This window comes from Castanea sativa, chromosome 6, assembly GCF_040712315.1.
Source record: "Castanea sativa cultivar Marrone di Chiusa Pesio chromosome 6, ASM4071231v1".
Classification (NCBI taxonomy): domain Eukaryota; kingdom Viridiplantae; phylum Streptophyta; class Magnoliopsida; order Fagales; family Fagaceae; genus Castanea; species Castanea sativa.
In genome coordinates, this window is record NC_134018.1 from 6,136,592 (window position 1) to 6,164,446 (window position 27,855).

Sequence of the window (27,855 nt, forward strand, 5' to 3'; positions counted from 1 at the left end):
TTACTTCCCTCAACCAATAGCAGATGAAAGTAAATTAGTCACATTGTGGCACACACTAGGAACCTAGCAATGGAAATGCGGGTACAAGATAATATGAAGCATTGAAGCAACATTAAATAAATTTCAATTTTGCATGACGGGGACAAACTCCGCCTTTGTCTATGCCTAGTATCATATATTGTGTTCACAGTCAGTCCAAGTACAGAAAAAAGATGAGAGTTGTGGTAGGTTGACGTCCAATGTAAAATGTAGTCACTTTATTATGAATAGATCCACTATAAATACATATGATGGGGACATATAAACAGATTTACATTTTTATGAGATGCTAATCCTAGGTCTGTGTAGGTGATGAAAGCATATATGAAAAGTAAGATACATAAAATCAGTACAAAAAGTATTTGATACCAAAAATGCATGGAAGCATGAAGTTTTTTTTTAAGAACTTGTACCAAGTAGAACATGCTCCTTCAAAATTGTCCTCATAAATGAGCTGGAATGTGGATACATACCTGCAATGGGTTTTATAGATATTAAATACATAATCATTTTTTCAGCAGAAGCAGAACACAAATAAGATCTGAAGACAAATTCCTTGAAATAATATTTTTTTTCAACATAGTAGAATAACATACTAAATTACTGCTTACTGAAAAATATAAAAAGTATACCAAATAATGGAAAAAGCAACACATTATTAACTTTTTGGAGCATCTAAAAAGGAGAGCTTTAATGGATTGAAGGCATATATTCATAATGTTGCAATCACCTAATCTAAGAATATAAACCGTTTTGCAGTGAACTGTCAAATGGTATACCCAATTCCAGAACATATCCACTATCTGTCCCTCCTAAACTGCACTGTTCTATATGCAATTATTTTCAAAGAATATAAACTTACCTTAAGATAACAGACTTTGCCACGCTGTCATTTTGTGTTTAGATGACCAGAACTTTTTAAGGAACCCCCATCACAGGCCTTCAACTGAGACTGCAAGCAACGACAAACATCAACTCTGTATGATGCAACTAGAGCAGCTTCAGCACAGATTATAGTATTGATGAAGCCACAGCAGTGGCATTTGCTTACTGGAGGCTTATAAAAATTAAAGATGCCGAGCTTCACCCAATAATCTCATTATAACAAAAACAAGTATATTGGCTACTGAAGTTAATGAAGATACTGTTATTCCAATACTTGTATCATAAGCCTAGGTCACACTTGAAGGCAGTGTGTTATCCTTTCTTCTCATATTTCTGAGCAAATTCCTTAAGTAGAAGTCTCTGCCGAAATGCCAAATATTTATCTAAACTGGTTCCAGCCCACTGCTGACAAAAGCTTTCATCAGTTGGAACCAGTGAACTAAGAGGAAATGGCCCCTTTGGAGCTTTCTTTAGGGCAACCAAGAACCTATGGCGAGGACGAATTCTTTGGTCTAAAGACAAACTCAAGTACATGGGATACTTTGTCAAGGAATGCACCTCGTTATGAAGTTCATTGATCAAGTACTTATACTTAGGCTTCAGATTCTCCTCCAGTGACAATGATAATACCTGAAAATATTAGTCAACAACTCAACACTTAGGAAATGTACAAGGAAGCTATCACAACCAAAACAGATTCAATTTGAATGACAACATTTGAATATCTTTATAGCAGGGGAAAAAATCACGATTAGAAAACTCATAAAATGGAGATAATATGAAAATGTTAAACTGCTTTTTGCAACACAAACACAATCAATTCCAATAAAAAAATGAAAAAGGAATTTTACAAAATTGAAATAAGTATATCAAGGAAGCAAATTGACCTGTGTGAGGCTGGTCAAAACTTTCAAGATGTCAGAATCCTGCATCCCAATACTCCTCAGAAAATTAATTCTAGGCAGTAATCCATCATCAATACTGTAATGGAGGAGCTGAGGATGTTTCTTCACCATCTTGACTACACTATCTCTTGGAGCTCCTAATTCCTTTGACAGAAAAATATAACGAGAATTCCATGATATGTCAATGCGCTGAACCAGGATCTGAGGGCTAAGCTGCACGACTTTACCTAAATCTTTTTCATTAATGCCAACCTCCTCAACCAAGTATCTGACCGTGGGTCTCAACGAATTCTCAAGACTATAAGAAAACAGAGATGGTGCAGCAGCAATTATCTGCCCTACTCTGGAACTTGGAATACCCAAACCCATCAAGAAAGCAACATGAGACTTCAAATTGTTGTCCACCGTGTACTCCAAAATCTGCGGCTGCCTCAAAATTATTCTTTTTACATCTCTGTGTTTGACACCAACACTCAACAAGTACTCCAACCTTTCTTGTGCGGAACACACATTTATTTGAAGGGAAGGCATGTGCCTCTCATACATTTGAATAAAGTGCGAATCCTTAAGCCCAAACGTTCTCAAGTAATCAAGAAGTGGAAACCATTTTTTATCCAATTCAATTTCTTCAGATAATCGAGCATACCTGTTCTTGCCATTTTTCACATCCAATTGGTCTTCATCGATTTTGAGGCTTTGTCCAGACTTGGATGATTTTAGACCCTGGCCTTTTTCTGATTGATTTCGGCCACCTTTTCTACTTTTATGCGAGTCCTGTGATTTTACTTTCTTTCCATTGACATCAAAGTCTGCAGTTTCGGCAAAATCATCCTGCAGAGGCATCCCGAAATATTATCAAAACTGTTGCAACCAAAAAGTAAAAGAAAAAAGAGTAGCATATTTTGTACTAATTTATGCATCTGCATTCATGTCACAACTACTGTGTACATACAACAGAACTGATTTCCATTATGTACAAAAAAGACAATACTTCATACATAATAATGAATACGGACACTAGCTGAAATGTGTTAACAATTCAGATAATTCTTAGCCCCAAAAAAAAAAAAAAATAGATACAATTTTTTCTTTTGAATGGTAGACCTTTGACAAAAGTGGGAACTTCATACATTGGGTACGATCTTTAATACAAGACCACTCATAACTTTTGCCAGCCTAAAATAAACCATTGGCTTAATTGTTGATTTTGGTAGTGGCTTATCCCTAGTGGCCAGAAATTAACATACAAAGCATCACATCCACACATAAAGGTCAGATTATCACTTTGAAAGTGTTGAAATTTTCAGCACCTTTGAGAAGCAAAAACAAAATTTCAATATGAAAAAGTAGATTCCAAATATTTTTGGCAGCATAATCGGAAGCATTCACCTTTCTTTTGACAAAGTAAAACCTCACATTCAAAAGCCAAAAGCATGAAAAAAAAAACCATATCTTTCTTTTCTATTAAGAATAACTGTCAATTTTTCTGATTTTCTAATCAAACAGCAGTGAAATTATTTCAAAAGAGACGAAATATCAGCAATTTCAAGCCGAAAAAAAAAAAAAATCAATTCCGGATAAATTCGATAAGCAAATCTTAATTAACACGCAGAAATGAGAAAGTAAATAATTAATGTTCTTTATCTTCCAAATGCAACGACAGCATTCAACCACTTCCTAAGCTAAAAATCAAAGCGCAATTATGCTTCCAAAAACAGTAAAATCAATTCGAAAAAGAGTCTAGAAATTTCAATGCTTTCGATTTAGCATGTAAAATTTCACACAAACACAGAAGCAGAAACTAAAAGCAAATTTGTCAGCTCAAGTACAAGAGAAAGAGTAACAGAAGCTCACATTGGACAAAAAATCATTCTCCGCCACGTCATCGTCATCATCGTCGTCGTCGTCATCATCTTCGTCGTCGTCTTCAGCGTCCTTCTCCTCATCGCTATCAAACGGCGAGAGAACGTTGCCGAAGCGCGAGCGGCGGTTGGACTTGAGAATCCGAGAGTTGGAGTGCGTAGAGAGCACCACGAACCTACACGCGCCGCTCCTTCTCCTCTTGCTCCGTTTAACGATTCTTTCTCCTTCTCCCTCTCCTCCAAACAGATTGGAGAGCGAGTGTTCTGTCAAATGCGAAGTTGAAGAAGAAGAAGAAGTAGGAGGAGAGTGAGAGTGAGAGTGAAGGAGAGTATTGAAGGTGTAGAAAGAGAAACAAAACACTGCCATTTTCAGATAGAATATACTCAAAAACCCTAACGAACGAGCTATAAATATCTAGTGTTATTGACTGTTGAAGACTTATCTGGTTGTGGAGCTTAGCTTATTACAGTGAAAAATGAGTGACGAAAGTGTTTTTGATTTGAATCGGTTAATTAACGGGGGATTAGTAGTTTGTACATAGTTCGTGTTTGGCCGTTGTGGAGACAAAGAGGACTGTGCAACCCATAATAATAATCTGATTAATAGTGTCTCCTCAACATGTCACTTAGATAATATATATTTTAGGTAATATTAGATTTTTTAATGAGATAATAATATCTCACTAGCATCAGAGCATGCGCTCACGCACGTACTCAGAGGCTCTTCTATTTTTTGGATTAAAGTTAATTTCGAGCATTTATTATAATTTAGGATGACTATATTTTTCAATCACAAAAAAAACCAATAGGTGTGATGAGTATTATGTGTGGTAAAATAATTTTTCATCACACCCCTAAGTTATTTTGCCACACATAATACTCATCACACCCCTAGGTTTTTTTTGTGATTGAAAAATGTAGTAATTCCAAATTATAATAAATGTTCTAAATTAACTCTTACCCAAAAAATAGAAGAGCGCGCATGCTCTGAGGCTAGTATTTTATAAGGCACGTAACATTTTCTATAGAATAGTATATTAATAAGTTATTAATACTTATATTGTATTTTATAAGTTACGTAACATTTCCAAATTTTATGTATAACAGTTATCATTTTTTGTCTAATCCTAAAATGTAGTTTTTTTAATCCTAAAATGTAGTCATTTACTACACATCCATAACATAAGTAAAATTTATTAACATTTATCAATTTTTGTTTAATCCAAAAATTTAGTTTTTTAATCCTAAAAGTTAGCCACTTACTACACATCCTCAACAAAAGTTAAAAATCTAACCCACAATCCCACGTTTTATTTTATTTTATTTTATTTTTTTTTTAATTTTTAAACAACCTCAGGTTTCCTTTCGGTTTGTTCAAAATCCAAATAATGCTAATGTTCTATCTGAACTCAACTAACTTCTTTAATTAGGTCTCATGCGGTTTGTTGGAAAAAAAAAAAACTATACATTCTTATGATATTATCCAAAAAAATATGCTCACCTCACGCTCTCTCTCTCTCTCTCTCTCTCTCTCTCTCTCTCTCTCTCTCTCTCTCTCTCTCTCTCTCTCTCTCTCTCTCTCTCTCTCTCTCTCTCTCTCTCTTCTTTTTTTCCTTTTTTCTTTTATCAAGATTTATCTTTTTTTTTTTTAACTTCATTTTCCTTAATCACGTTTTCTTTTGTAAAGAAAAACATCTCACATTTTCCTCTTTTCTTTTTACTTTTAAATCTCTTCCATTTAAAAAAAAAAAAAAAAAAAGACTCCTACTGTAAAACTACTATTATAATTTCTCCATCCATATCCTTATATTTAGGCACTAACATATCTACTTTTGAAGGAAAATAAAATGCTAAATTTTAGGGAAATTTATAAAATTAAGGTGGAGAATTGGTGTGACCCTATTCTTATTTAAAAGTTTATCCAAAAAAAAAAATTACACGTTTAAAAAAAATCTCATGTTCTATCCATGTACTATTTAAAAAAATCTCACTTTCTATCCCACATTTAAAAACTACCCGACCACATTTTTTTCTTAACCCAAATTCACGTTTTCCTCTTCTTTTTTAAAAAAAAAAAAAAAAAAACTCTTCCATATTTTGGAAAAAAAATTACACGTTTAAAAAAAAAAAAAAAAAAATCTCATATTCTATCCATGTACTATTTTAAAAAATCTCACTTTCTATCCCACGTTTTAAAACTACCAAACCACCTGGTACATGGCTTGCATTTTTGGATTGGGATTTGAATGCTTCTACTAATTTTTAGGAAATGCTCCTAGAAAGATCCTAAAATTTAGTTACTACACATCCACATTTGTTTGTTTTTTTTTTCCCCTTTTTGGTGTTGTTGATGTTGTTTTTTTTTTTTTCAACTTTTATGTATGGCAGTTATAATTTTTTGTCTAATCCTAAAATGTAGTTTTTTAATCCTAAAATTTAGCCATTTACTAAACATCCATAACATAAGTAAATAAAAGCTTAAATTTCAAATTTTATAGCATTTATCAATTTTTGTTTAATCCAAAATTTTAATTTTTTAGTCCTAAAAGTTAGCCACTTACTATACATCCATAACAAAAGTTAAAAATAGTTTAAATTTAAAATATATCAACAACCTTTAAAACTGAGAAAAAGGTACGTAACATTTTTTATGAAATTGTAAATTAATACTTATGGAAAAAAAAATTTAAATAGAATTTGACATAGAATTATACAAATGATAAATATAGTTTCTATTACAAAAGAAATTTTTTTACAACAATTTCTTTGATAACAACCACTTTATGTGAGGTTTAATACATATAATAATTTCTGTAAAGTCTCTCACCCGAACTTATCTAATATTCCATTCTAATGACTCCTCAATGCAATCCAAAAAATTTGTGCGTACGTGAACCTGAGAGAGATAAAAGAATTAGGATTAAACCAAGTATTTAAAAAAAAAATTATTCAACAAACCAAAGTTAGAATTTAACTCTATTATGGACTCTTTAAAATCTAATCACTACATCATCAACTATTTAAATAAATAAATAAATAAAATTTAACCCCAAAAACATATACAATGATGGTAAAAAAAAAAAAAAAAAAAAAAACTAAAAAACTTTAAGGCCAAAAACATGTACAATGATGGTAAAAAAAATTATAAAAAAGAAAAAAAAAATATGAAGAAGGAAAAAAAGAAGAAGTGAGTAAATAGAAGGAAATAGGAATTGATCATTAATCAGGGAGTATTGTAGTAACTATTTTTATTTCGATTCAAATTTTCAAAATTACATTTAAAAAAGAAAAGAAAAAAAAAAGAGTTAACGTGATACATATATATATATATATATATATATATATATATGTATGTATGTATGTATAAACCAAAGAAAGTCATTCATAAACCAAAGAAAATAAAACAAAGAGGAACTTGCAAAATATAGAACCTGAAAATTTGTTGGTTGAATGCTTCTTTTGTAACATAAGGCAGCCCTGTCTTTGGATCACAATACCTACAATATGAAATGACAATTCATTAAGAAGTACAGTGATAGAGTATATGAAGGAACCATTCATTTCAAAATTATATTTAAAAAAAAAAAAGTTAACGTGATACATATAAAAAAAAAAGAAAGTAGAACTCAAAGAAAGTCAATCATAAACCAAAGAAACGAAAACAAAGAGTAACTTACAAAAGATAGAACCTAGAAATTTGTTGGAGCCTCTGACAATAAATGTCTTTAATCTGAAGAAAAAGAAAGGAGGATATAGAGCTAAACTAAATGTCTTCAATCTGAAGAAGAATGAGAGATAGAAAGTGAGATAGAAACTGTAAAGCGTACGTGAGTGGGTTTTAAATTGTAGGAGTTTTAATTTACATATTTACCCTCGTTAGTTGAAAACTTGTAAGTGCATATGACGAGGGTACTTTAGGCATCCAAAATGTGAAATTCAAACAGGTACAGCCGCTTAAATAGTAGTATAGATAAGAAAGTTTTTCGGTGTTTTTTTTTTTCTTTTTAATTTAGTAGTGAGGGAAGAGAAATTTGAACTCTACTATTTCTACCAATCATTTGAGCTACAAGTTTTTCGAATCAGTTTTCCCATTGTTAAGCAGAGTGGAGTGGATGGTTATAAAGAGACATTTACGTGTAAGGCAATACTTTAAAATCTATTGAGACAATTTTTCATGTTTTAGAAGTGGAAAAATATGACTCAATAAATTAGTAAAAGTCTTCATACAGACCTCTACACACTTTTAGTTAAAGCAATCTAAAATAAAATAAAAAATAAAAACGACACCTTTTCTATTTTAATAAACCAATTTTTCAATATGCCAATATCAACTTCAATAATTTATCTCTAATTCATTTAAATATTTATTTTTTCTTTCTCACCTAATAACATTTATTTTCTCTCATTCATTTCCCAATTTCAACCCAAATCTTATATCAACAACTCGATTAACCTAAATCAAACATCATCAACAACTCAATAATCAAAACACCAATAAGACAATGCTTGATCAACAATCAAAAATCAAATAATTTTGTGGCGGAGGTTATACCCAAAGAGATAACATCACCTCATCATATCGTTCAAATCCGACATTCTTTGGCAATCCTCATGTCCTCCACCGTCCAATCTCTCTCCCTCTTGTCCTTCCTCTGCTCCGTGCTTGCCTATGATATTTTGTGGAGAGAGAGAGAGAGATATGGTGAATAAATTTTTTTTTGTTTTGATGTGTTGATGAACAATACATCGTTAAGTGTATTGAAGAGGTATTATTCATTTGTTATTTTTTTTATATTAAGCGTAATGCACAAACCTTTGAAGTGGATTTAGTTATACTTTTTGTTAAATATTAGTTTGGTGAGCCTAATGCTAATGTATCTTGAGAAATTATCGTTAATATTATTTTTAATTTGTTATTAATATTATTGTAGGGACGCAATTTGGGGCATAAGCCCAAAAGAGAAAAGGGAGAGGCCAATGAGCCCAATACAATGAATTTGTAGAGAGTGGGTTAGAAAACTAGGTTTTAATGAGTTTAGACAACAATTATAGTGGATAAAGATGACAATAGAATAAAGATGAACTGATTTTATCTAAGGAAAATTGTCCTCGAACACAATCCGAGAAGGTTGGTTCTTGTATCTATTTCTTTTGGGGCTAATTACAAATATTGTTCTTGATTTTACAATGCTTTTCTCTCCATTTCTCTGATCCTTTCCCTTAGGGCCTCCCCCCTATTTTATACTTTATTCCTTCTTGTATCTCTCCTCTCCACGTGTAAATCAGATTGCTAGTATTGATCATTGTCTCATCAGCACCTTCCTGAAATCTTTGGGAGTAGCTGTAAGGCTGAAAAACTACTGTTCATGTATCACTTCCTCATTAATGCGGCCAGAGAGTTAGCTATAGAGCATTTAATGCGGTAGTAGCAGCTTTCTCTTAGATATTTTATAACTTTCCTTTGTCATGTGCTCTCACGATATATATCCTCATCAATAGAATCTCTTGGAACGTTGCTTCTAGATGGTAGACCGTACCTTCTGACCTCTGCTTCTCTCAGCCAAGGAAGCATCCCTCCTCGGATCCCCTTCTCGGATCATCATAACCAAAACCTCTTTCTTTATTCATCAATCCCGACCCCTATAACAACATTTATCCGTCTTCGGACAACTAGGCGTCCTCGGACCGGGCCTCGACCTAGTATATTCTACTAGGCCTATCATCCTTACAATTATTATTATTATTATTATTATTATTATTATTATAATTATTATTATTATTGTAAGTGCACAATTTGTACCTGGTCCAGTCACCAAATGGACTCAGGCCTAAAGAGCCTTATACAATAAAATTTATAAAGTATGAGCTTGAAACCTAGACTATGGATATTGGATAAAGAGAGAAATCAGGCTAGATTGCCGTTATCCGTGTGTTCAATAGATGAGAATAGCAAAGAAGCTCTTCTTGAACGTAAGCCGATGACCACTTGTATTGTCTCTCTTTCTTTAAGAACAATATTGCAACTACAATTTAAGTATTCGATCCCCCTTTTTCTTCTGCCATCCTCCCCCTTTTATCTCTCTCTCGTTCTCTTGTATCTATCTTCTTTTTTCTTTTTTCTTCTACGTGTATCACAAATCTCCCAACTAAATACTTGTCCCATCCAGCACCTTCTTGAAACTTTCAAATACCAGCTGGAAGGTTGAACCTCATTGTTCAGAAGTCATTTCTTTATTAATGCGGCCAGGGAGGTAGGTGCAGGGTCTTTAATGCGGAGGTAGCAACTTTTTCTCCTCTGATATTTCTCACACGTTCTTCCTTCCAAGAACTGCGTGGATCACGCCTTTACCCAACAGATCTTCCGGAATTCTATCTCCAAACCCCTTGGCAAGTCCCATAACCTTTACTTGACCCGTCTGAGGAGATACTTCTCCTCGGACAACTCCTTCACCCCTTGTAGCGTGAACTGGCCTGCGAGCCTCAAAGGCTCTGCTTGGACAGGTTTACATCACCTAATCAGGCCCAAGGCCCAAATGTATATATTTTATTTATTTTAGCCCCACAATTATTATTATTATTATTATTATTATTATTATTATTATTATTATTATTATTATTATTATTATTATTATTATTATTTTGAGATAAGTAGTTGATATGTTCCTAAAAAAAAAAGAAGAGATAAGTAGTTGATATCATATTTAGAACTTTTTTGAATGAATAAATTACTTTTATTTATTTTTTTAATAAATAAGTAACTTTTATTGAAATAGGAACAAATAGCTAAGAGATGTCCTCTTTAAATCTGCAAATTGCCACTTGCCAGGTTAATAGAAGCAGGTTAATTCGTAATTTTCTTTTTTTAGGGTGAAAGGTTAACTTGTAATAGGAAAATAATAATTAAATAATGCCTAAAACTTCACATTTTTTTTAAAATGCCTAAATTGAAACTTGCCTTAGTGACACTAGCCACTAGGCATTGGGAGTGTCTCCTAGGCCACTGGATATAAATTGAAATCTACTTATAGACAAGTCAACAACACGTTTTAAGAATTGGATAGCTAAGAACAATAAAGTCTCTATTTCCAATATGTGGCTCACCCTATTCTTGATGAAAAATATCAAGTTAAGAAAGGTGGTTGGAGCTAAGGTATTTCCTTTGAGGTTGATAGCCTGAATAGAAAGTTTGGTAATGGGGCTCTGTATAACTTTCTTTACAATTAGCAAGAGAAAACCGTGTACAAATTACAACCCACATTAAGATCCTTTAATTAACAGAGTAATACTATAGTGGTTAGTGTATTAAACCCTTTAAATGTGTCATTCAGTACCTGTTCGAGGGCCTTTTTTCGGAGCTTGACCACGTGTGGTCCTTTGGAGGAGTGACCTTGCTAGACCCGGGTTTGTTTGGGGAACTGCGTCCAGAACTCAACATTGGGCCACGTGATCCAACGGCTATCAGCGTACTTTTAAGCCTACAAAACCATTAAAGCTAAAGTCTAAGAATCACAATAATGGTCGAATAAATATGTAATATGTGTTTGATATAATAGTTTTGATTCGTAGTTGTAATAGTAGTTGAAATAAAGTAATTTGTATTTAAAGGTGAAGTAATCATGTAGTCAATGATGTAAATTTAAAGATATGGTAACAGAGTCACTTATCTTTATATGGTTTGTAGCTCCAGCTATATAGTGTCAGTGAGCTGATAGGATTCCAGCAGAATGACTCCAGTGGTAGAGAGGCAGTTTGCCATGATAACTTCAAGATTGAAGGGGATGCAACTAGAGGGAAAAAGAGTATGTCCAACTGTGTGTAGGGGCTGCTTAAGCTTGCCTTTCTTATTATGCACTTAAATGAGTCTTTTCCTTGACAATGCTCTTTTAACTCTTGTGAAGTTATGAATAGTGTTGTCTTCCATGAGAAGGGCTTTTATATCTAAGAGAAGGGCTTTATGTAAAATAGATTTGTGCCTTCCATGAGAAGGGCTTTGATATGAGATCTTGGTGTCTTCTAGGAGAAGGGCTTTAACACTAGAAGTTTATGTCTTCCATGAAAAGGGCTTTTAGTATGAGTGTTTGATGTCTCTTGAAAAATGTGGAGATGGTAAAAGATATAGATGTTTTTTGGGATGTAGTAGTTGTAATATGTATGATATATAGAAGTATGAGAGATATGGAGATTAAATATAGTAAAAATATGAGATTATAGCCGCTGGAGAAGTTATAGAGATTGCTTTCCAAGAAGAGAGATTTTGTAAGAGAAGAGTATAGAGTTGTGTTTAGGTATTTGGAGATAGGAGAGTAAGATAGGTGTATTTTCTGAATATGAAGAGTGAGAGAATGAGTATAATAGCGGTAATAGTGTTGTAGTGTGTTTAGCAATGTTGCTAGGATTTACTGTTGGAGGATGGATAAGGGCTTATGAAGGCATTTATGAGCTAAGGGCTAAAGAGTTTAGTTCCTAATTTATAAACTAAAAAACTCAGAAGCTCAGAACTTCATTAAGAGCTTAAGAAGATTATTAGAGTGAGAGAGAATAGAGTTTGTGAAAGAGTTGTTCTTTTCTATCGGTTCTTTTTTAAGGTGTTCATGAAAGGTTCTGTTTATAGTTGAGTTTAAGGGGGGGTTTAGCAAATAATCTCAACCAAAATCTATCTCAATCAGCAATGAATCTTCAGAAAATCCTTCCTAGGATTTAACCCAAAATGGTATGTTTAGCTTTACGATGTTATTGCTGTTTTGGGTAATAGCTGTTGAGGAAAGAGAAGCAGAAAATGAAAGTATTTTAACAAGAAAAAGATAGTTTTTTTAGTTGGTTTTAGTTCTTAGCCAAATGAGTACAAATTTGTAATGTTAAGGCTGTTAGATCAGCTGTCACAGCTGAAAAAGCTGTTCCAGCTATCAAGAAAAGCTATCATAAGACAACTGTTGCTTCGGGTAGAAGCAGATGAGGTCAGAGGGGTGATTTCAGACTACTGGAGATGACATTTAGCATTTATTTCATGGATTTGGCTGAAAATGATAAAATCTCTTTCAAAGGTATCTTGTTATTTTGGATATAACAGGTGGCTACTGGGATTTCAGCATTAAATGGCTGATGATATCAGTTCCAGCCAGGTGTCAAGTGTAGAGCACACTGCTGGTGTTCTGCTGGAAATGTTTCCCTTTTTAGTGTTTGTATTTTTGGTCCAAGGTTCTATTACAACACATTTTTAGTAAGTAATATAATGATTGGTTGATAGTTAATGAAGTTTTATAGATTTAATCAAGGTCTCATTGTGTTGTGACTTAATCTTGGTGAGCAAGAAGATCATTTAATGCTCTGCTCTAGCAGCTAGCAGATGAATATTTGGTATGATTGTGGCAGACAGTAGCTGGGTATTAGAGATATCATGAATATTTTATATATTTGGAGATTAAAGATAGCTAACCAGATTATGTCATGTGTTTGATTTGGATTTTAGCTGAAAGTAATAACGTAGTTTATGTAGAATAATATGATGAATTTTCTAAATTTGTATAGGAACAGCTGGAGGTTGAATGAATAGTTATTTTGTCAGCATTTAGATGGCTGGAGATATTGAGTATTTGTCATATGATGAATATTAAGTTTTAGGGAAAGAGCAAAGTGGAGTTTTATCATTTTAAGTGCTATGTGATAAGAGATGCTTATCATATGTTACCCACTACACACGGACTCGTCAGAGTTCAGGGAGTTAAAGATGACATGCCAAGCAACGTGTTTCTTTTATCAACTTTAAACCGCTGGAGCTTTACAGAACATACCTCTTGGCCCTCTAAACTATGACTCCCAAAGTTTCTCTAAAGAGACTCATGAGCTTGGATCATAAGCCAAAGATGAGATGACATACCTTGATTTTTGTTGTCATTTTGCGTAAATATGGGCTTTTGTTAGAGAAGCCGCTTGCCATAAGTGTAAGAAAGGTAATATAGGTTGTGAGATTTGATTAATTGTTTGAGCCCGATCCATATGTTAATGTTGATGATGTCATGGGGCTATGATCCTAATTGATGAAGAGGAAATGTGGACCATGAATCCGCCTCTTGAAGTAAGGATCTTGTGAACCGTGTGAGCCTAATCCATGAGATATAAGCTTGTAGGGATAAAAGGCCCGAAATGCATTTTGGGCCATGGGCTTTGTCTGAGGTTGTTCACTTGTCCGATGACAAATTAATAGTGATGAAGATGTCAGATCTAGAGATCCACAAGCAAATTATGACCAAAGAAATTAAGGGAGGTAATCCGAGGAGAGGTGTCTCCTCGGCTAAGCAAAGTGAGGATCAGATGGTATGTCCTAGTGTCCAGAATGATCTTCTAAGAGGTTTTGTTGATAAAGATATGTTTCATAGGGGCACAGAGCACAAGAACGATTATGAAATATCTAGGAGAAAGCTACTACCACCGCATTGAATGCTCTGTATCCAAATCTCTGGCCGCATTAATGAGGAAGTGATATCTGAACAGTGATTTTTAGCCTTACAACTATTACCTAAAGACTTCAAGAAGGTACTGATGGGACAAGTATCAACACTAACAGTCTAGACCTACACGTGGAAGGCGAAAATGAGGATAACAAGGTGTTAGGGTTTGTGTCCTAAAATTCAATTTATTGGCATGTCATAATTAATTAAATTGTTTAATTATATGAGACTATTTATAAATGAACTAAACGGACATTATCATAGTCCATGAAATGCATTGTATGTGGTTTATGTGAAAAGTCACAGAAAATGTAAATCACAAGTTTCTTGTAAACTCAAAATGTAGTTCGTAGTCGGTGATGAAATTGGACATTTCATCGGCGAAGACTATAACACATCAACTAAGATGATTTGTCTTAATCATGGAAGTGGAGACTTCTAGTTGATGTGCTGATGTGTTGATGTGTTGATGTGTCTTAAGAGTTAAAACGTATTGAACTGGATCGCTGTGAGATTAATTATTCAATCAACAACTGTCACTCAAATAATTAATTTCACGACTTCTAATTTCATAGGCTCTTAATCATGAGAGGGTAGTAGACTTGATCATGAAATGTAGGTTACCTTGATATATCAGAAGTGAGATCTAATATTCACGGTCAAAACCTCAATATGTTAGGTAACCACATGTAGTGTTGAGGGAACATATATTCTCAAGATGGAATCCATAATCTCTTTTAGTAGAGACACGAACTATTCACTTGAGATAAGTTTAATAGGAACTAGTTATTCAGGACGCCCACTTTAGTAAGAAGTTACTAAAGCTTATATTTATTGGATTTTAATAAATGTGAATAACTAAAAGATTAAACCGGGTACTCAAGGATAAAATAGTTGTTTACAAAATGACAGTTTATTATGATTTTGCTTACTATGGATATTTCATGGAGGGGTCAAATGATATCATTAGAGTCTTAGGATATAATTTATTAATAAGGCTTAGAGTGCAATTATATTTATATATTAATATTAAATATAATTAATGGCAACTTTGGACTTGTCAAGAGTTAACAGAAAAGCCCAAGGCCCATTGGAGCTAGAGTCTTATTTATTCCCTTTGGTCCCATCTCAAGTCACAAACTAAAGGCCAATTGGGTAGGCACAAAAAGCTAACCCAATTAGATAATCAGATTTTATTTAATATGAGTTATTAAATAAAGTAACTACCAAGGGTACTTAGTATGTACGTATGATGAAAAAAAAAAGAAAAACAGTTTTTCTCTATAAGGAGAAGGAGAAGGATTTTTCTTTTGAATCAACATACATAAAGACTGATTTAGACCACACTTCTTGAGCACCATGTGGAATTGAGATGAAAATTAAATGTATTCTCAAGTCTTGGTTTTGAATTTCACTGCATTCAGGTATGCTTTCTATTCTTTGTTCTAGAATTCAAAATTACATGTTATCTCTCATGAATGAAGTAGATCCGTGATTGTTGTTTCCATTGTGTGTTTTGTATGAGATACAAAACCAGATTTTCCAACACAAGGAAGTATAAGATAGAAGAAGGTCTCGGAGAAAAAGGATCAAGAAAAAAGAGAAAGAGAAAACACTGTAAACTCAAGAACAATATCTGTAATCTGTCCTTAAGAGAGTGTGAAATATAAATAATCAACCTTCTCGACTTAAGTCTGAGGACAATTTTCACTATACAAATTATTCCAACTTCCTCTTATTGTGATTGTAGCCCTCCGTTATTGTTAACTAAACTCATTAAAACTTAGATTTCTAACCAACTCTCTACAAATTTATTATATTGAGCTTTTTAGACCTATCCCTTTCCTATTTTGGGCGGTGCAAATGGTGACCTTACAAAACTTATTTTGAATTTTAAAGAAATTTACCAAAAAAATCAATAATATGTTGATGTGACATAGGCTGCCAATGAAGTGATGTCATGTGGGGCGAAAAAAGAGTCCTCAACAGTACCTAAACTGATAAATGGTGGGTCATAATCATTCAAACGTTCCATTTGAACGAAACGGTGCGTTTCCAAGACTAGCTAAAGCCATAGAAGTGGATCCAGAGAAGAGATTTTGTGATCCACACAAGCTGTTGTGTGGTTTGTTGCGAACCCAAAACCAAAGGAAGCCAACTAGCCAACGTGGCCCAATTTAAAACGGTCCAGACCTTGTGGCTAGTTAAGCTTCCATGGCCTAATGTTCTGTACTCTCTTTCCCATGGAGTCTTTAAGCCCTTCACTGTCCTCATCACTTGTTCCAAGCTCAAGGAATGTTTTCTCTAAAAACACAGCCACAAAATCTAATGTCAATCTTGTTTGCCCAAAAAAATGCAACAATTTGATTGGAAATCGAAGATTAACTACAAGAATTGAGGCAATTAATGATGTTTCCACCACGATGAATCCGGCTGGGGTCGAGATCACTTGGCAAATTGTTGTTGGTGCTATTGGTAAGTATTATCTTACGTTTATTTTTGAACCGCGTCTTTTTTTTTATTAATTATTTTATACCTTTGTTATACCATTTTTAATTATTTTTTATCTGCAGCTGGAGTTACACCTTTTGTGGTGGCAGGGATAGAGTTCAGCAAAAGAATTGTAAGTCCATATTATTTAGGCATATATTGTTGACTAATGACTACCTTGATAAAAGAAACTGGGAACTTTGTCTGGATTCTCTGGAACAAGATTGGAAAATGTTACATTTTCTTATATTATCTGGCAGATAGCACAGAGAAGATGTGAGGTATGTGGAGGGTCAGGACTTGTTCTCAGAGAAAATGACTATTTTAAATGCCCCGAATGTGGTATGATTCAATTTTTGTTCTTTATAAAGTTTTTTTTTTCTTCCTGTATTTGTTGAATTAGCATTGATGTCTAAATCCATTTTCTCTGGCAGGTGGATTTCTCCCATGGCAGTCGTGGAAACGATTCTTTTCTGGTTAAATTTCACTAATTTTGTTGCTTTCAATAATATATATGACTCTGATCATATATACGTGTATACATGTTAAAGCACAGAATATGAAACACATTTTGTATGTTTGCCTTTTTATAAACATCTTGGTTAGAAAAGTACATTTTGATGCGATTCATAGAACATGGATTATTTTTGTTCTTCAAAATATACTAAAAAGAAAGTCCGGTCGATCTGCCCCTATTGGAGAATCCCAAGGGAACAAAAAGGCACATGATACCATTATTGACATTACCTGTATACTTGTAAAAATTCCACACGTTATATTCAAGACTCTAGAACCTTTTTGAATTTTTGATAGAGCAAACCCTAATAAGTGATAACATTGATGTACATGTAGAAAAGCACTGTAAATACAAACACTTTCTAGAGCTTTTGTTCTTGTACTTTATAGTGCTTTTAGCATGGTCATGCCATTCCTAATTACAAGGATACTCTGTCAGAAATTTCAAAAGGGTTTGAATTTGCAGTATGACTAATCAATAGAAATTGTGTAAGGAAAAAATAGTTCATATCTTATTAACTTTCCATGGATTGCTCCTATTTCAAAAGCACAAATTTATTTTGACTTAACACAACTGTTTATAAGGAAATGAATACAAGGGCAGCGTATTGATGTATTAATGAATATAGGGAGGAATATGTTGTTCACAAATATGCTACATGCATAACCTCTTAATTTGTAAGGTACTTGGGTTCAGCAGCCAAAGAATTTGACATCAAGGAGCAATATCCGCAAAATTGTAATTAGTATTTTGACTTTTATACCATTTACAAAGCCATCATCACAGTATATGCCACATATTTTGGCTACTGCCTCATGTTGATTGTTGATTTAGACACAAGTCACAACAAGCAGCTGATAAGTCACACCAATTAATGGCTGCCTAGTTATGAAAGGATTTGTGGGTTACTACCTACCAATGGCGCAGACAAAATCACATCTTTAAATAACTTGCTGATATGGGTCTTCTTCTTGCTTATGCACGCTATTGATATTTGTATTTGCTTGTTCTATACTTCTATTCATTTGGGGAAAACCAGCATTTTGAATGTCTTGCATGTCTCATTGTAGTCCAACTTATAACATGGGCAATTGGTAACTCTATCCAATGCAGTCATCATTTTTTAGGAAATGCTAAACACAAGGGCACAGTCGCACGACCTTATCACGTGTGTGTTTTATGAAATTGATAGAGAAATGACCAAAAAAAAAAGAATCTTTTCAGATAGCCGCAGACTTGCTGTTATGTTCCCACCATTTATGCATTAAGAAGCAGTTCTGGATTTGCCAATTGTTCAAAAGTAATAATTATAGAATCCAAGACTGACTTTGCATGATTTAATACTGGTTATTCAATCCCTCTTTCTGCTTTGGATTTTGTTGAAAAAATTGAATTGGACCCCAGGTGTAAGGAGCGGGTTAATTGATTAATAGAACACATTATTTATTAATTCACACAAACAGATAATTCAGCCATAGTTATCAATTACTCCCAATGTCCCATATCATTAGATCTGTTTAAAAAATCTAATTTGTTTCGTTTAATGCATTATCTTTTACATAAAAAGGTATAGATTTTCAAAACTACGCTCTTAAATTTGTAACTTTAATGAAAGAGGGGTATTAGGTTTTTAAACGAAGGATTCATTAAGAAATTTATTTATTGACTTTTTCAAATGGTCTGTTTGATTAGAAGAGTGGAAAAGTGGGAGATGAAAAAGTGGAAGGATAAAAAAAATTTCGTTTTCCCTCATGTGTGTTTGGTTGGAGGGGTGGAAAAGTAGGAGGATGGAAAACTTTTTTATTTGGTTGGAGAGAAAAATGGGAGGATGAAAAATGTAGCTTATATAAATTGATTATATCCTTGTTATATAATAGTGGGAAAGTGAGAGGGGTAGGTGAGTGTAATAAAGTGTGGTATTTTTGTAAAATGCATTTCTCATTATTTTTCCCTTCTCATTTTCCTCCCAATTTGGGAGGATAAAAAAAGTGGGTCCAGGAGAGAAAATTTTCTCTCCTATTTTCTATCTCTCCTATTTCATTTTCTCAACCAAACAGTGGAAAACAACATTTTCAAACCTATTTTCCTCTTCTTATTTTTCATCCTCCCTGTTTCACCCCAACCAAACACACCCAAAAAGAACTTTATTTTTAGATATCTTAAAATGTAATAGAGGTCTAATAATTTGGAATAAAGAGATTACTGAATTCAAAATCAATAAGAATAAAAGTAGTAAAATCAATATACAGATTTTGGTGACAAAATGGAAAACCAAACACTTCTGAGGGAAATTCACTCTGAAGGATTCAACCTTGTAGGGAATCCATTATAGAAGAAACAATTCCAATTTGTTAGACCATACAAATTTTTTGTAACCTAAATTGAAAACTCATGCATCCTCAGTAAACGATCCATTGGGTTGTTTTTTTTACTATAATGACTCTAAAATTTTGGAATCTTTACATACGATCAAACTTGTTTGCAACTACCAAAACTCTGTTACTCTAAGGAACTCTTCAGAATGCAACAACAACTAGCTTATTGTGGAGGTAAAAAATCTGTGGTTTAAGAAATATTAGTTAGGGTAAATGAACACAATGATGGTTTTCTGTTAAGGGTCAAGGATAATGACTCTCTAAATTTTCTTTGTACAACAACTGTCTATACCTTAAAAAGTGTGATTCAGATGGTATGCATAGGTAGGGTAAGATTTGACTGAATCAGATTTTGAATAGAACACTACAAAAAAAAGGTTTTATAGCCGCGTTTTTAAAAAAGTTCTTATAATCTTGTTAATGCGAGTATTGCAAGAAGTTTTTTCTTGACTTCAATGATCTCACAAGCGAATATAGATTTCGCTCAACTAAACCTTCTTGTCTTCAATTTCTATGGGTTATTCCTTTTACAATATAATTTAATTACATGGTTTTAACTCTCTTTCAGTCTTTTCACACGTGATTTCTTACAAGGAATTTGTCAATACTAAAACCTAATAGATTTTTTTTGTTTTTCTTGTGCCATTTATGTTTGTCTTCTGGCATCTCATCATTATGTGAAAAGGGTTGTTATGCTGCTGAGTCCTACCCTTCACCTTGTATGATTTTCTCCTTATACTTTTTTTTTCAAAGACTATATAATGTTAATGTATGCCACTAAGTCACTGTTCTGAAGAAGTGTAGAGTAGTGGAATTTAGCAGCTTTTCTTTAGACTTCTATATGGGACTCATAAACTATCGACACCTACCACACATTTGAACTTCATATTTTATTTAAACCCTTGGTTATTACAATGTTATGAAGCTCTCAAATCATCATGATATGGAACCAATCACAATGAGTATTTGCATTGTCTTTCCAAGTAAACGGGTCAACATGTACGTACTAGTCCACAATCTTAATCTCCTAAAAGAAATTCACAACTAAAAGAACGACCATTTACAATATAAAATTATAATATAACTAGAATAAAATTTTGAACCGTAAATTAATAGAACTTTATTTATTAAACGTATCATTGTAACACCAATTATCAAGATAATCATCCAATAACCTTAATTTTCACAAGTGAAGAATGATTCACTTATAATCAAATTCATATTAGAATTGTTTTATAGTGCCAAAGGCCTTATAGTTGAATTGGCACCTCCCCATGTACAAAGTGCTTGGGGGTCTAGGGAAAAGGGTTCAAGTTGCGGAATTAACAGTATGTTGTAATTATTTCTAAAAAAAAGAAAAAGAATTGTTTTATAGCAATTATATACAAAGTGATGTGTTCAGGTTTGACACTATGAAGTAGTCTCTCTAAACAAAAATTAATGGTAAAGTTACCTACTAATCACCCCTTGAGTCATATATATAAAAATAGGAGTTTTGTGTACGACAACAATAACATGTGGCTCTTTGAGATTAATTTCAGTGATGAAATGAGAAAACGTGAGTTTGGCATAGTGATTTCTAGTCAAAAGAAAGAAAAAAAAATTGGTACAAGAATTTCTCTGACTAATTAGACATAAATCACGTTTCCAAACAAAACTGTGAGTAGAATAGGTCCCATAGGAGATATTTTAGTTTAAAATAATATAAAAATATGTTAATGTACTATAAGGCCAAATATTGTGAGGAGCCTGATTCAAATAAGTCCTTTATTATTCTTTGGTGTAAGTAGGATTTTAGCTTATATTATTTATTTAAAAAGAAAATTATTTACTAGTTGAATTAATTGAATTCACAATTCATCTCTTTTATTAAAAGAATAAAAAAATAACTTATGCTTAAATTTTTATTTTTATTTTTATATAATTCAATAGTTACAACAATGAGGAGAATATTTGAATCTTAAATGACCTCTTTATAAAAGAAATAATTATGCCACTCATTTACAAAACTTTTGACCACTAATTATTAACATCTAAGTTTTCACTTACTATATTTCATAATTGGATAAGGAGGGAGATTGGAGGACAAAGAAGAGGAATAAAATAAGACAAAAATTATTTGTCCAACCATATAGTGGATGTAGGGTTTTTGTTTTGATAATTTAAATACAGAGGATGTAGGGTTGTTCAACAAAGCAAGGCTTAAATTAATATAAAAGTTCTTTTCTCCTATGATAAGATTAGAGAAGACAATGAGCTTCTTTAAGAAGTGCAGAGTGGAATTCAGCAGATTCTTTAAACTTCTATAAGACTCATAAACTAATGACACCTACCTACTACACATTTGAACTTTATATTTTATCTAAACTCTTAGTTATTACAATGTAATGAAGCTCACAAATCATAATGATATCGAACCAATCACAATGATTATTTGCTTTGTCTCATTCCAAATAAACGGGTCAACATGTAAGCTCTAGCTAGTCCACAGTCGAAGCACTGCACAGTAGTTATTTCAATTTGTTGCATGATATAGCTATACATGGCACAATGAAAACCATTTAGTCCTAAAGGCCGAATCCATCTAGGTCAGCCCCATGATACACGTACTCCAATTATAATTTTCGTTGTTCAATCTATCTAGGTCATCCTCATTAAAACCCTCTGGTGCGTACGTATACCTAATTTATTCGCCTATGGTACAGACATTTATTGTCTACACTTATCTTTATGTTTTTCGCAAAGATTTTTCTCCTTCTCTTATGTCACTCCTTATGTCACTTGCCATACATCAACACTCACAATTTCAACCACCCAATAACTTTGCCATTTAAAACAATTAGAGTACCGTAAACTAATCCTGACAAAAAAAATAATTGCTAAACTAATCCTGACAAAAAAAATAGTTGCCTTTATGAAAATGACAGGACAACAAATACCAATTAAAAAAAATGCTACATAACAAATGGTAAATGATAAATTGTTATTGGTTCTAATTTAAATTCACAACTTAAATTACTTTTTTGTCTACTCATAACAGTGAATAATAATTAGCCATTTAAAATTTGTTGTAAAAGTGTTATAAAAATACTATAGAAATCACATTTTTGGATAATTATTCCTTAATTTGTGGTTCAACTCCATATTCATTAGTATCACTGTATCAGCAATCTCTTTCCTTGACATTAATAGGGGTAGTAACTTATTATCAAGACTTTAATTTTGTAATAAAGTGGGTCAAATGTTCTGCTGATTAAATTTGTCGACACATTGATTATCAAAAATAAAAAATTGTCGAGTCATTGCAGTAAGGTTAGACTTAAATGCTACCTGCCAAAGTTGATGTTAATTGATAATACAATGTTAATCACTGCTGAAATTTCTGTCTTTCTGTACGGCTTGGTTTAGGTAAGAATGTTTATTCAGGATTTGGCTTCTTACACTGTTTCTACGCACTTGAGGCAACATGAACACAACATGTGCTTTGATTTTATTTTTATCTTCTTCTTCTTTTTTTCACAAACCAAGCTACGGAGAGGACACTTTGTTTAACTTTCTTCTACTTTAATTAGTTCTTGCTTCCATTAAACCCACAACCCCCTACTTGTTAAAAAAAAAAAAAAAAAAAAAAAAAAAAAAAACCGGATTAAACAAAAGAATATCCGGAGTGTACTGTCCATTAAAGTCTAAAAAAAAAAACTTTTTCCTTTTTACTTTTTGTTTCAATTTTTTTTTTCAAATAATTTAACTTTTAATTAATATTATTTTAAAATAAGCTAACTTTAGATTTTTTTACATATTTAATATAAAAGTTACTAAAAATTATATCTATGGGGGAGGATTTGTTCCGCAAGCAGTTTATCCACTCTGGGGTTGAAGGACTCACACGGCTTTGTTCCTTCAGACGACATGTGCAATTTTTGAGACTTACTCCCACATCAAAGAAAAATGCGTCCTACTCATGCCTTATAAGTCTTAGCTAAAGGTAAGAGTGTACCATTACAACACTTTTTATGGGGGAGGATTTGTTGCAAGCCCACAAGCAATTTGTCTGCTCTAGGGCCGAAGAACCCGCATGACTTTTTTCCCTCAAGCGACATAAGCTCATGCCTTATAAGCCTTAACTGAGTACCACTCATGTAGGGGAATTTAATTAGTGTTTGTTCTTATTGGCTTTATTTTTGAGTTCAAAATGTTTGTTTTTTTGCATTTGAAAAAGGGGAATGGGGTTAGTTGTGGAAATCCCATGCCATGGATGTGACAATACCACAATGGTTATATGTTTTATAGCGTACGTAACAGGGGATAATTCAAAATTTTGTTGCTCACATTCATGGAGTTGTCTTTGTAGGGTAATCTTACAATTTATAAAGATGTTTTAACTCTAATGAACAACAAATGAGAGATTAAAACTATTAGATAAAACTTAGGTATATTCCTTTCGATGCGCAGTTTATTAAGTTTTTCAATTAAATTTATTTTTAAAAAAGTTTGCATTGATTAATGAATCATAAACAATCTTGATATATTTTTCAAGGATAATTAAATTAAATGTAATTACATATTTAAATTTAATTTAAAAAACTTAATAAATAAAACAAATATTGCAACTGCATGACGTTTTGCTGATTAGGAAACTCTGATGCTCAACTTTGAAAAAACTTTGTTAAACAAATTTCAACACAAAAGGGGTTGAACCCATTTACACACAAAGATAAGCCTTCGAGAAAAGCTCATTGTCCCGTAAAGCTGAACGACAGGGCTGCTGCAAGTACCATTTATTTTGCGAAATCAGCTTTGACTAAGAAGAATGAAGACAAGAACGAGAGAATGGAGATTGCAGAGATGTCTACTTTTTGCGGAATTTCAGAGTCAATCCTTTACATCTGGCCAACCGTGGGAAGCCATGAAAGTCAAGCTTCATGATACTTCTTGTTTCTTTTTTTTTGTTCTGCCTTAATTTGTTTTTGTTTTTTGTTTGTAAATTTAACAGCAGTCATTTTTGCTCTACAAAATTTTTATGTTCAAACTTTGTATTGTCATGACATAGTGTTAGAGATTCGGTCTAAGGTCTGAGGCTGTTGTAATTAGTCTAAATTTAATGTTTTTCTGCAAATAGTGATGCTCTCCTTTGGTGGTCGGTGTTAATAAGCATCATGAGTGTTTATTAAGGGATTAATATGGGTCTCATTTAATATTAAAAAAATAAATAAATAAATGAAAGAAAAAGATAAAAAATTTGTCTCATAAATTATTTTAATATTTTTTTCTCTTTATGAAATAGGCACAATAGCCGGAAAGAATTATATAAAGGTGCACAAAAAGACAAAAAAAAAAGGTTAAAAAGTTGTTAACAAGCACCTTATGGTATCCTTTAACAAAAAAAAAAAAACACTTATTTCTTCACATTTTATTTTATTTTATTAAGAATAGAAATGGAAAGTAATTTTTTTTTTTAACTCTTTCTTAGTGGTTTATAATTATTGCACACGGTGCACTTAATTTGAATCTGCCATTCTTGATCCAGAATTCCTTAACTTAATTATCTTCCTAGACATCGGTGCAGCGGCACTGCAGCCATTCTCCAACCATATATAGCATCTATCTTCTAGTCACAAGGGCAGTCATTTGCAGTCATGTTAACCATCTTATAAGTAGGATTAATTTTACTTTATTTACATTATAAGTAGGTTTTAGTACATTGAATCTAGAAAATGGGTTATAGCCTTGATATGTCCAACTCATAAAAATAAATTTGATTTAGACATAATGGAATATTAATAGAGAAAGCCTATAAACATAAAAACTAAAAAAACTAAAAAAACAAAAAATTGACAACAAATTAAACATTTGTTGACGTGGCAAATTGTTAATAGTAAGTAAAAAAAATAATGTTAGTAGTGGGTTCAAACGAAAATCCATACAAATTTTCCATATCAACATGTGTCAAAAATGTTGTCAATTTATTTATTTATTTTTATTTTTTGTATATCAAGCATTGCTTATATTAAAACCTTAATTAGTTTTAAGTTCAATAATTTTCAAATTACAAGTAGGTTTTAGTACATTGAATCTAGATAATGGATTGGAGCCTTGATATACCTGACTCATAGAAATAAATTTGATGTAGACAAAATGGAATATTAATTTTTTTTTTTTTTTTTTGAGAAAGAAATGGAATATTAATTGAAAAAGTTTATAAACACAAAATTAGATATTTGCTGATGTAGGGATAAAAGGCCCAAAGTGCATTTTGGGGCCGGGCTTTATCCGAGGTTGTTTACTTGTCCGAGAACATGTTGATAGCAATAAAGATGTCAGACCTAGAGACCCACGAGCAAATTATGACAGAAGAAACTAGGAGAAGTAATTTGAGAAGGGGTATCTCCTCGACTAAGTGAAGTAAGGATTAGATGGTACGTCATATTGTCCAGAATGATCTTCTTAGAGATCTTGTGGATGAAGATATGTTTCACGAGGGCACAGAGAGCAGGAACAGTTGTGAAATATTTAAGAGAAAAATGCTACCACCGCATTGAATGCTCTATACCTAAATTTCTGGCCGCATTAATGAGAAAGTGATATCTAAGCAGTAATTTTCAGCCTTACAGCTATTACCTAAAGACTTCCGGAAGGTGCTGATGGGAAAAATATCAACATTAGCAGTCTAGACCTACAGGTGGAGAGCAAAAATGAGAGGAAGAAGGAAGTATAAGAGGGAAGAAGGTTCTGGAGAAAGGGGGATCGAGAAAGAGGGAGAGAAAGCACTGTAGATTGAATATCTGTAATCAATCTTTAAGAAATAAGAAATATTAGAATCTGCTTCTCGACTTGAGTGTGAGGACAATTTTCATCATACAAAACTAATCCATCCTTATCATTTTGTGATCTTGGACTACTGTTGTTGTCATTTAAGCTCATTAGAAACAAGATTTCTAACTCACTCCCTATAAATCTATTGTATTAGGCTCTTTGGGCTTATACCCTTTCTCTTGTTGGGCTCAGGTACAAATTGCGACCTTACAGCTGATATGACAAATTGTTAGTACTAAGTATGAATAATGGATTCAAAATGAAAACCAATACAAACTTGCCGTATCAACATGTGTCAAAAATGTTGTCAATTTCTTTTTCTTTTATTTTTAATATTGCTTATATTAAAACCTTCATGACTTGTAAGTTCAATAAATTTCACAATGTTCATAAAATAATAATAATAATAAATAAAATAAAATTCACAACCAATTGTTTTGAGCTTCGCATCAATTTTTGAAGATCAGGTGGGGTGGGGTCGGATCATACTTCAATAATAACGGTGAATGTACGAGAGTGAGCACGTCCATTCTTTTTTTTTGGCTGAAACGTCCATTCTTTTCTTTAGTCCTTGCTCGCATCCTTACATTTATGAGGTATCAATAATAGCCTGTTGAGTGGAGATTATGATCCTTCCAAATTAGGGACTTCAAATCTCCTCCAAGAGAATTTTTTTTTTTTAGGTGCACTCTCTCAACCAACTAGTATAAATAAATTCTAAGATTAGAATTGTGAAGACCACTGAAATATGATCCTTTTACTAAGAAACCATAAACTATGTCAAATGTCAATCATTAAAACATTTTGTGATTAAATTATTATTATTAGTATTATTATTATTATTTAAATGGCTAAATTACAACTTGCAACATCCAACTTCATTTTATTCAATTTAGTTTTTGAACTTTCAATTTTGTTTAATTCAATCCTCTCATTAGTCCCCTCAAAATTAAACTATTAACTTTAAACTTAGTTCAATGTAAAACTATATAAATGTGGAGGTCCTTAACGGCTAGATTTTGACATAGAGTAACAGAAAGACTAAATTGAACAAAGTTAAAAATTAGAAAATCAAATTGAATGAAAGTGAAATTAGAAGACTAAATTGATTTTTAGGCAAAGTTAGAAATTGCAAATTGTAATTTGTCACCAAAAAAAAAAAGAATTAATGATTATGATTACCAAATCCAAATGAATGGAGATATGATTAATTATATTAATGAACGTGTAAGATAAAATTTTTTAAAATTAGAAAAATCTCACATCATATAAAATTTATATATTTAACTTTTTGTTAAGGGTATGTTAAAATATTCTTATATTTTTAAAAAGTGAGGGTTTAATAAAAGCTAAAAGATTGTCAAGTTTACTAGCATGTTTCAAGAGTTTTGTTTGTGTCTCACCATGGATCATTAAAGCATGATGAGATTACAAAGACAAGCACGTAAGTAATTAGAATAAATTAAGATTATAAAGAGAGGTTTTTATTGGTTAATTCATCTGAGCAAGAAATACAAAAAGTTG

General features: G+C 32.5%; 2 protein-coding genes across 3 annotated transcripts; one reads left to right on the plus strand and one right to left on the minus strand.

The window, feature by feature from the left end:
* Positions 1-228: 228 nt before the first annotated feature.
* On the minus strand, positions 229-4,161 carry LOC142638370 (transcription termination factor MTERF9, chloroplastic). Of its 2 annotated transcripts, XM_075812393.1 has the most exons (5): positions 3,684-4,161; positions 1,812-2,660; positions 1,091-1,554; positions 902-991; positions 229-512 (listed from the first exon to the last, which is right to left on the minus strand). In XM_075812393.1, exons 1-3 carry the CDS (start codon positions 4,056-4,058, stop codon positions 1,237-1,239), a joined length of 1,542 nt encoding a protein of 513 aa, XP_075668508.1. In that variant the 5' UTR covers positions 4,059-4,161; the 3' UTR covers positions 229-512; positions 902-991; positions 1,091-1,236. The 2 variants fall into 2 exon arrangements, with proteins under 2 accessions (XP_075668508.1, XP_075668507.1); XM_075812392.1 differs by having other exon boundaries at positions 902-1,554.
* Positions 4,162-16,231: 12,070 nt separating this feature from the next.
* LOC142641010 (uncharacterized) lies at positions 16,232-17,261 on the plus strand. Its single transcript, XM_075815362.1, has 4 exons — positions 16,232-16,611; positions 16,710-16,759; positions 16,887-16,968; positions 17,061-17,261. The coding sequence occupies exons 1-4, from the start codon at positions 16,359-16,361 to the stop codon at positions 17,105-17,107; spliced, it is 432 nt and encodes a 143-aa protein (XP_075671477.1). The 5' UTR covers positions 16,232-16,358; the 3' UTR covers positions 17,108-17,261.
* Positions 17,262-27,855: the final 10,594 nt, after the last annotated feature.

Coding starts and splice junctions, on each gene's coding strand:
- LOC142638370 (XM_075812393.1), bottom strand. CDS start 4,058: ATGGCAGTGTTTTGTTTCTCTTTCTACACCTTCAATACTCTCCTTCAC. Junction 2,661..3,683: donor AGAATGATTTTTTGTCCAAT/GTGAGCTTCTGT, acceptor ATGCCTCTGCAG/GATGATTTTGCCGAAACTGC. Junction 1,555..1,811: donor TTTTGACCAGCCTCACACAG/GTCAATTTGCTT, acceptor TAATATTTTCAG/GTATTATCATTGTCACTGGA.
- LOC142641010 (XM_075815362.1), top strand. CDS start 16,359: ATGTTCTGTACTCTCTTTCCCATGGAGTCTTTAAGCCCTTCACTGTCC. Junction 16,612..16,709: donor AATTGTTGTTGGTGCTATTG/GTAAGTATTATC, acceptor TTTTATCTGCAG/CTGGAGTTACACCTTTTGTG. Junction 16,969..17,060: donor TTTTAAATGCCCCGAATGTG/GTATGATTCAAT, acceptor TTTCTCTGGCAG/GTGGATTTCTCCCATGGCAG.